Source organism: Asparagus officinalis, chromosome 3, assembly GCF_001876935.1.
Source record: "Asparagus officinalis chromosome 3, Aspof.V1, whole genome shotgun sequence".
Lineage (NCBI taxonomy): Eukaryota > Viridiplantae > Streptophyta > Magnoliopsida > Asparagales > Asparagaceae > Asparagus > Asparagus officinalis.
The window spans coordinates 11,477,558-11,487,726 of NC_033796.1; the positions used below are offsets into that span (position 1 = coordinate 11,477,558).

Here is a 10,169-nt window from a genome sequence, read left to right on the forward strand (position 1 = left end):
TATCCCTTGCTAAAATGTCACATTGTATAAATCCACAAAAAAGAAAAAAAGGAAGACAGTCGATCAGGATTAGCAGTCAAAATCATTATAAATGTATGGGAGGGAAAATATGCAAGCATATATCAGAACCTGAATGTTTACCTTTCAAGGGAACTTCTGACTGAGTTAAGGGCAGATGTTCTCCATTGGCAACTCTAATCTGCCACTCTACAAGATCTTGATCAACAATCATCTCGGTTACAGGATGTTCGACCTTCATATAATATTTACCTATCAGCTATTGTAGTTGTCTGCATTATATGAAAATTGTAATATTCGATTGACTTGTGTAAGATTTGTGACACCGCATACTCATAGACATATAATTCAAGCGCAAAGCTCATTAATTTCATTGGGAAACTCATACAGACTAGACAAAAAATGATAAATTTTAAATTAGTCTTTTCATTTGAAGACAAACATCATACCTGAAGGCGGGTATTCATCTCCATGAAATAAAATTGGCCTGAAATGGTGTCCATTATAAACTCCACTGTCCCTGCACTGTAATAACCAACTGCCTTCTCAGACAGTAGCAAATGAATTTCTTCAGAACAAATACAGTGACGCAGTTGAAGCTCGGAAAAGAGAGGTTAGACTTAAATTGGAATTTAAAGACAACCATCCAGATATAATAATCAAGGATGTGTATGCGCTACTTGGGGGAGGTGTGGAGGAGGAAGGGGATTGTGTCACCTTGGCAGCAGCAACAGCAGCTTTACCCAAGTGAGAGCGGAAATCATTAGCAACATTTGGCTGCAACAGTAGAGCAATCAGAACTACTGCAAGCATCAAAATGAAAATCAAAATCAGCAATAAGACATATGAACGTTACTGCTGGAGCTTCTTCGATGATCTTCTGGTGCCTTCTTTGCAAGCTGCAATCTCTTTCATTTAGATGTATGACATTCCCGTGTTTGTCTCCGAACACCTTCAATATGTGCCAAAAATTATATAAGTTAAAAAAAAAATAATAATAATAATAATAAGGATAACTCCTTAAACAGCTGCAACTTAATAAATTAACTTTTAGCGGATAATCAGCTTGCTTAATAACTCAAGCTCGCTCATCAAGTTTCAAGATTGTTTGGTTAACTAGTCCTGGTCAACTACTAGCTGGCTTGACTTCCTTTGCCTCACATATAGTGTGCATGCATGGCATGTGTGCAAGATTTTGTCAGTACTGATTCTAAGTGGTCAGAAAGCAAATTCATAAGCTTCTCAAAGACTATAGCTAGTTAGCATACAAGAAGCTTCCCAAATAGCTAAAAAGACAAGCCTTGTTTAGCTTATTTCATATGCTCAGGCCAAGGTCAATCTGCCTCAGAATTCCAAGCCAAGGTAGAAAAAATGTAACATCTAGTCATTTGTTCAATTATTCTCCAACCAAAGTTCTGTTTCTACATCTTTAAGTTCCTTGATGTTTTCTACAGCTTTGAGTCAAAAGTGTTTTTCCATTCACGAGGCATTTTCTTAATTTGTATAATTTAATTAAGGGTTTTTAATTTACGGATCTACCCCCACAAGATCTTGCATGTTTGTTAAATGCTAGCAAAATCTTAATATATGCTAATGTGTACTTCGAGTTATGATGAAAACCCAAATTTACATCCCACTATTAGTGTTAGGGAGTAAAAACAAAGAAAACAAGAAAACAAGAAATATTTTAAATACAAATCATTTACGTCCCATTATTATTGTTAGTGATTCAAGTAGATCTAATGGTGAATTTCTTCACATTGGACGGGCTGTCAGACGATTTTACTGCACACACCGAAAGAATAAGTACTAAATCACGCTTGATTTACAAACTTTTGGTTAGGATCAAAGATAACTCAGAAAAAGGTAAATAATGTCCTTTTTATATGCAAACACGTATGCGCGCGCATGTATAAAAACAGACAGAATTATTTGGTCAAGAATACAGCATGACATAAATAGAGATAAGTGATGGATGACTAATCAATATTTACAGTGCTGAGAACTTTACCTGAACTTCAACATGTCTTGGTTGAGTTATATACTTTTCTAACAAGATTGTGTCTATACCAAAGGAAGCAGCAGCCTCACGCTTTGCTCCCAGAAAGGCTTCAATAAATTCTTCCGCATTTTGAACTATTCTCATGCCCTGGAAAATAAAAGCAGTAAAATATTATAGGTTTTCCTCTAAGGCACTTTCAAGAAACAAATTTTTATACGCATTCTCTTTCAATGTACTTGTAACAAAAGTTTTATCGTTTTGCTGCACTACATAAGGTATTACAAAAGTTTTATCGTTTTGCTGCACTACATAAGATATTGACCAGACATTATAGAATACTGTAATAGGAATACAGCAGCAGGACCACTAAATATATCTCCGTAATGAGAAAATGCTATAAGTAAGTTCCCGCACCTCGCATAAAGGAAAACTAGGTTTTCTAACCCCACTTCGACATGTACACTACATAAATTCCAAACAACCTCTACATTCTACAAGATTCCCAGGTAAAACTCTTGAAACAAAAAATAGTGATTCAGGAGGGTCTGCCTTTGTTGCAGGGAATATGTTGGATGCCCCTCTATCAATGTCCAACAAGTATCTGCACCAAAATATAAAAGATACATTGACTGACAAATCTCTGACACATCCAGCAAGTGCCAACCCTTGAACCAGGATGGTGATGTTGATATAATCAAATTCCTTATGCACCTTAGCATAAAGGAAACCAGTTTTCTTAACCAATTTAGCAACCTATAGGGGTTTGAAACAGATGACGTATAGTTTCCTCGTAAGCATGTGTTTTCTTTCCCCCTTCAAGTTTTGGGAAGTATTTCCCTTCTTTATCAAAATGATCTGAGTATTGATAAACTGAATCCTCGTGCATTTAGATGCCTTTCTTGGTTGTACAATTATACTCGTACCCAAAAAGGATATCATTGTTACACTCTTTTACTTAATAAATTATTTACGAGTATTGATTTTCCTTATTTGAAGCAACATTCGATTTTTCTAGGTTCTGTATCGTCAGCTCCTAACTCGTTCAAATGATGGATAAAGATACTTAACTAGTTGATTTTTCACATATAAATCCTAATATGCAAACACATGCAAAAGCTTACAATTGCTCTTTGGAAAGGTAAACAAGCATGGTTACCCCAACCTATTTCAACCTCTCTCTTATAATAATAACCTTTTTTCAACAAATTGTTTTTTTATCACACATGGCGACTCCAATTCTATTTCTCATCTATGTTTCAGGAGCATTATCCAATTCCGCATTGAAGCCAGCTATGGTCCTATAGATAAGGAAATGCTTGCATTATATCAGTCTATCCATGGGAACTTGTTCAGCTACCTCCTAGGGGGGGAAATAGTTGGATTACATCAGGATGAATCACTTGACAAAGTAAAAAACATGAGTTGCCAAAGGATATAACCAGGCCTACAGAAAATTATTTAGAGATATTATCCCTGAAGCAAAAATTTCAACTATTAGGATTTTTTAATTATTGGCAGCTAAATTTGGTTTCGATCGCCCCCATTTTGACATAAAAAACGCATTCCTTCACAGAAAAATTCACGAATAAGTCCATATGGAGCAACCTCCTCAGTATATTGTTAGGAGTCTGAACTAGCACGTAGTCTCATGAAATCATTGTATCGTGTGTCTAAGCAATATTTATAGTCTGGTTTAGTCAAATCAGTAGTGTTGTGGAGTTTGGACAGTGAAGGTACATGATGGATCACTCTTTCACCAGCATATAATATGGAGGATTATTTTGCTTATTTAGGTAGATGTCACTGTCAAGTTCACAGCTGAAATGAAAAAAAAAACAAAAAAAATTTGAGAAACAGATTACAGCAAGCTGGTCTCAAGTTTTATTCCCATCAAAGTTAAGAGATGTTAACTAATTTCTACTGCGACTAGTATGTGTTTGGAGAAGACATGTGATATCAGTTCAATCAAATAATAATTTCACTTAAAATGACAACGATAAATAAAAGGACAATCACCAAAGAACTGTTATCCATATTACTCATTAAATATTGGACATTCCGATGCAAAGGAGGGCAGTGAAGTTTGTACCTTCCCTCCCCCACCATGTGTTGGTTTTATTAATATTGGGTAACCAATTTTTTCAGCTTCTGATTTTAAGAAGGCAGTATCCTGGTTGTCCCCATGGTAACCAGGTACGAGTGGCACCCCAGCCGCACCCATGATCCTCTTTGATGCACTAGCAATGATGTAACAACACACACCTTACAATGATACTTTATAGTAGACTTAGAAGTAGGATGAAAATTGTGAAATAAGAAATACCAATTGTAACAAATGCTGAAGTAGCCAAACATACCTCTTGTCGCCCATGTCTCGTATAGCAGATGCAGGAGGACCAATAAATCTAAGTCCTTCAGCTTCACAAAGATGGGCGAAGTCCGCACTCTCAGACAGAAACCCATAGCCTGGATGAATAGCCTGCACAAAATATTACAGACCCAGAATTAGACATAGATCCAAAAGATTTTTAAAAAAAAAAAGAAATCAAAGGTTGAGTCATCAACACTTAACTGCAACATGGTGCAATATAAAACTATACTGCTGACATTGACAGTTTCTAGGAGCAGCAATACAGGTTAAAGCATCTACAAGGTATCGAATAAAGGTTACACTAGAAACTACAAATTATTTGCGACTTAGAGAAAATACATACTACTAAAAATTATTTGACATTTCAAATCAATTAAGAAAATGAAAGAAAGTGGAGAACATCATGCTATGATTGGAATGAACGAGCAACTCAGGTTCAATTCACACAGGTTACAAATTTCAAACGGATTTTAAAAGATTCATTCCGTTAGCCCAAGCTTCAGCCCATGGAAAGGCGCTCAACTTGCAGAGGTTATAATATAAAAATATAACTATTAAACATCACCACAAATTTGAAGTTCATGCAATGGGAGGGACCTTAAATGCTTTCCTATTTTGTTAGGACCTATAAAGATTTGAACTCCTAATCGAAGGAACCTTCTAATTTTTACTCTTGATGGCATGACTTAGTTACATGATCAGAGAAAATTCTTCCAACCTGCCAAATAGCTATATAATTTATGGCAAGGCCACAAAGCCTTCTCCAGTCCACGCCTAACATGCACCACTGTTCTCACCTACATTTACCCATATTTATGTAGACATGGGCATAGGCTCTTCTTAATCTGTTTCGAGATCGATGCCTGATTACAAAAATTTACACAGGCTACCTTCAAAGACACACTGGTTCCCCTAGACTAGCCTTTCCCTTATTCTCTATTGCGCGGCATTTTGCCAACAGTCAAGACATTTTTTCTGTAAACAAAATAACAAACTTCAGATGTCTGTACACTACTCTTGTGACCCTTAAAGGACTTACTCGGGCTCCTCTAAGCTATCTGATACAATATTTGGTCCTATCAGATAGCTCTAAGTTGACCCTTCATAGATAGTGTTTCCCTTAAATAAAAGAAGAATAAATTTATAAGTGCTTTGTGTACAAAACTTGTACAAAACTCGGGCCCAACAGAAAACATATTGAACACAACAAGAACAAATTCACAGTTGTTTGTGTACAAAACTCAGTAACTAACAGTAAACCTATACACCACAAATAAATGTACTATCAGTACCAAAGCAAATTACAAGCTGCGAGGCAATTCCTATTTATGAATGAACAAGCACACATTAAATGTAAAACCCCGAAAAGTTGAAAAATAATTTTAAATGATAATAAATGAGTTTTATTATGATTGGTGATCATTCTAGGATGAATGGATCAGATTGGAATTGGTTTGAGATCAATTCGCAGTTTCAGCCTCGGTATCGCGAGTCTGGTGAAATCTACTGTACTTTTATTTTTAGTAATTCTTTATATATATATATATATATAAACCCAAACCCTATCTTTCTTTCTCTCTCTCCCCTTCTCTCTCGTGTTGAGCAGTCGCACCCCTATCTCTCCAAACCCTAAAAAAATTGTTCGAATTTGAAAAAACTTTGTGAAGCAAAGATCTAAAGGAGGGCAAGATCTACAACTTTTGTGAAGCAATTTCGTACGAATCGTCCGTTTGAAAGATCAAAACCTCTTCTAAAGGCGAGTTCATCTTCTCCAAACTCATCCCTATTATTTTTGATTTTTTATGGATTAAACCCTAAGTTTGATGAATAGAACTTTAGATCCAATCACTAAATAAAGAAAAGATATATGATCTTGATGACTAGAACTCAAATTATTGGCTAATTAACGAATTAATTAGGCTTAGAACCCTAATTAATCAAGTTAAATTTGATTAGTGATGTTTAGGGAAATTGGATCCCAAAATCATGATTTTTGTTTGATGTATACTTGTTTGGCCAAGCCCTCACTTCGGTAAATGCAAGTTTTAGAACATGATTCATACCCTATGTTGATTTTTACAAAATTTTGACAAAATTGATTAACTTTAGAAAATTGTAGTTTTTGTTTCAGCGTTCGGGTTGGTCGACTGACCCCATTGATCAGTCGACTGACAAACTCTCAGGATTTTATTTGGATCCTATCGGGTTGGTCGACTGAATGATTATCAGTCGACCGGTCGAGACTTGTGAATTTTGAATGCTCACTGTCTGGTCGACTGATGAGATATCAGTCGACTGATCAAGTGTCAGTCAACTGATTCCCAAGGATCAGTTGACTAATTTGATGTTGTTTCCTTCTTTTGTGCGTGTGGATCTTCCACACATGTTTGATCGCGGACACGATGCATGGTCACTTACGTCGATACACGTGCACGGCAATGAGGTGCACGTGCAGGATTTGAGCACACACGGACCCTTGGGGGTGTGTAGCCTCATGTTTTGTGTTTATCACGATAAGGAGTGACAATTGTTTCGAACTACAAAGGTTTTGCATGCTTAAGTGCGTTAGTCCGTGCACCGCATGAGACCGCGGGCGACTACACTTCTCGGTGCATCTTTGTTTAAGTGTTTGAGTGCGCTAGTCCGTGCACCGCATGATATTGCGGGCGGCTACACTCCTAGTGCGTTAGTCCATGTACCGCATGACACTGCGGGCGACTACACTCCGTGTTGCGTTTTTGCTGAGGTTGTTGAAAGTGTTGGTCCGTGCACCGCATAATATTACGGGTGACTATACTCCGCGACATACATTAGTTTCAATGACTGAGAGCGTTAGTCCGGGAGCCGCATGATACTGTGGACGACTACACTCTACATCTTCGGGTCGCCTAGGACTCAAGCGAGTATAGTTGATGGACATAGTCCAACATTGTGGCATTTATGTGTTACGGTATATACTTTTTGACAAAGATTGCACAGGATGGTATATTTGCCCCGTAGGGTGAGATACTGTGATTTGACATGCATGACATGTCCTAGATAAGGTGTTTGTGATGCACTTCTTTATTGTTTGTTCATAGGATTTGGAGTTGACGTTTAGCGATTCACAATTTAAGATACATGGTATATATGAGGGTTTTGTTGTTTGGATTATTCGCTCGACGTACTCATCTCGTGTTGTGGATTTCTAAATCTTAACTCCTCTTAATACAGGGTATATATATATATATATATATATATATGCATGCTATGTATAGTATTTTATATATGTTACCCCTTCCCCTAGGGGCGATGGAGATGTTTTTGCTAGCACTCTGATGCTCGTTGTTTTTCATATTTTTCAGGTTGCGGGTCGGGGATTCAGAGAGCGGCAAGTTGATGAAAATTTAGCATAATTTACCGTCATTCATAGGTAGCTAGTTGGTGCTCCACAATGGACTATTCATGTACTTAGTCTTATAGAGATGTATTTATTTTTGGAGGCTGAGTGACTTAATACTGTTCAGTTGACTTATGTTTTAAATACTTAATATTTTTATTTCGGTTTATCAGATGTACTTTTTTTTCTTCTGTTGGGACATAATTATAGATACTGTTAGATATCTCTTCTCTACATTATGTTCCTTGTATTCTCATCTTTGTTATATTTGCTTGTACTCTCACTACTTTACATTTGACATATACTAGAGTAATATCAATGGTGATAGTGAAACATGTTTATGTACAATGTTTGGTGCATGACAGGTTTGATATCTTTGGGTCCACCTTAGACCACAGGCATGTGTGAAACCAGGGACGTCACATTAACCAGGGACGTCACATTACTATGCATCAAAAACAAATTAAATAACAAAAAATTATTTATGTAGTCATTAACTTTCTAAGAAAAGGATCAATCTACAGCGTCTTATTGCTAATTATTGAAATGCCAACAAATTAAAGAATCTAGTGCAACGATTACATACACTTAACACAATTAAATCAAAGTCATACACTGAAACAAAACCCTAAACCTGAGCTCCAGTTCGACGAGCAGCCTCCATGATCGCCGACCCATTGAGATAGCTAACCCTCGCCGGCGCCTCCCCGATCCTCACCGCCTCGTCGGCCGATTTCACGTGGAGTCCATTGCGATCAGCGTCACTGTAAACCGCTACGGTTCGGATCCCCAATCTCTTAGCGGTCCGCATGATCCGACACGCGATCTCGCCCCGATTCGCCACCAAGATCTTCTCTATGCTCCCTTTCTCCGGTAGCGACGAGAACGGCCTTGGGAATAGAAATCTACGGTTAGGGTTTCGACATTTTCGGAGAATAATTGACGCCATTAACGACATTTTGGTTGAGTTTTTGGAGGGGAAGTGGGATGAGTAGGATTTATTTGCGTCGTGGGCTTTTGTTGCGTGTGGATCTCGTACTGTTGGACGTTCTGTGGTTGTGATCTTGGCCGTTGATATTTGAGAGTGAGTTTTTGGAAGGTGCAGATTGATTGGGATTTGTGGATAAGGATGTACTCTTTACCTGCATAGATTTGCCCAAGCTTACGTGTCGGCGTGAGACTTCTATCTGTAGAGGATCAGCTGCGAATGATGGAACATGAAACATAAACGTTTGCAGCTAGTATTTTGAAACGTTGCATAAAAGTTTGTTGAGAAATTAGCCAAGCAATTCTCCTTGGACTTTGTTTAAATAAGTAGACGGGCCCTTGCATTTTTTTACATTTTGTTCTGAGTCTCGATCAAAAGTACATATTTATTTTTTGAGGCCTTGTTTTGTTGCACGAAAATAGGACCTTTGCTATTTGTTCCTTGGCCCATTTGCTGTCCCTCTTTTAAACCTTTTTAAGTTTTACACTTGAGAGCTTTCGAAAGAGGACACTACTCTTTTTTTCCACTTTGATGAATGTTCGTGATTTTTAGTTAGTGAATTCATTAGTATTTCCCTTATTAGACTTTTCCTTTTAAGGAGCAAGAATAGGTAGACTTGAAATTTAGAAACTATAGGTGCACCTATGCTCTGATTTCTATTTTACCTTTGATTCATAGTAAACACGACGACTAGATTATGTTCGAACAAAATCTTATTGTAATCCTTCATATGAAAAGAAAGAACGAAAAGCGGAAAATAAAGTGATAGTTTTTTTTTCAGATGTAGGCTTTTTTTTCTCCAACTCGGAGACGTGGCCTTAATCAGCAGTAGATATCTTCTTTTGTATGCACATCTTATTTTGGTTATCAGTAATCTATTGATAGGGAAATCCCTATTTTCACTCCAAAAAAAATATTAAAAAACATGTATGCTCATAAACACATCCATAAAATCTGGTTTTACCTGAATTTTTTAATCTATTCTTTCTATTCCTTGCAAAAAATTTGAGGTAAGAAAAACAACCAATGTTGTGTGTGGTTCACTCTATTTTTTCCCGAATTAAAATAAAATTAAGGATGGAAATTTAAAGCTTCTTTGACTAAAGAAAATATAATGGAACATTACAAAAACCTAAAAACGACCATAAGAGAGTATAGTAATACAACTTAACTCTCGACTTTTAGTCGACTTTTAGTGGTTTTGATGTAGTGGCATAGATTTTTACATGACACTTGGGGAACTCGGAACTCAAATCCAAATCTCACATGTTGTAAATTTAATAAGTTCGCTCTGCGAGTCTTGGTCTCAACCTATGAAAGAGCGTTCAACTTGTAAAGACATGTTAGGGTACAAAATCTTTAGCTATGGGCTGGTCCGTAACGTTGGAGTTCTATGATGTTGCAACATGAG

The 10,169-nt window shown here is 37.0% G+C and overlaps 1 protein-coding gene across 4 annotated transcripts in view; it reads right to left on the minus strand.

Annotated features, from left to right (window-relative positions):
• The window catches only part of LOC109832997 (methylcrotonoyl-CoA carboxylase subunit alpha, mitochondrial), a 20,844-nt gene extending 12,077 nt beyond the window's left edge, over positions 1-8,767 (minus strand). For 2 of the 4 annotated variants that reach the window (XM_020400518.1, XM_020400517.1), the window contains exons 1-8: positions 8,405-8,767; positions 4,378-4,499; positions 4,110-4,257; positions 2,030-2,167; positions 875-970; positions 736-795; positions 468-560; positions 142-253 (exon numbers count right to left, since the gene is read on the minus strand). In XM_020400518.1, the coding sequence (XP_020256107.1) occupies positions 142-253; positions 468-560; positions 736-795; positions 875-970; positions 2,030-2,167; positions 4,110-4,257; positions 4,378-4,499; positions 8,405-8,728 (1,093 nt within the window). In that variant the 5' untranslated portion in view covers positions 8,729-8,767. Of the gene's footprint in view, positions 1-141; positions 254-467; positions 561-735; positions 796-874; positions 971-2,029; positions 2,168-4,109; positions 4,258-4,377; positions 4,500-4,592; positions 4,667-8,384 lie in introns of all 4 variants that reach the window. The other 2 variants (XM_020400519.1, XM_020400520.1) reach the window with 2 other exon arrangements.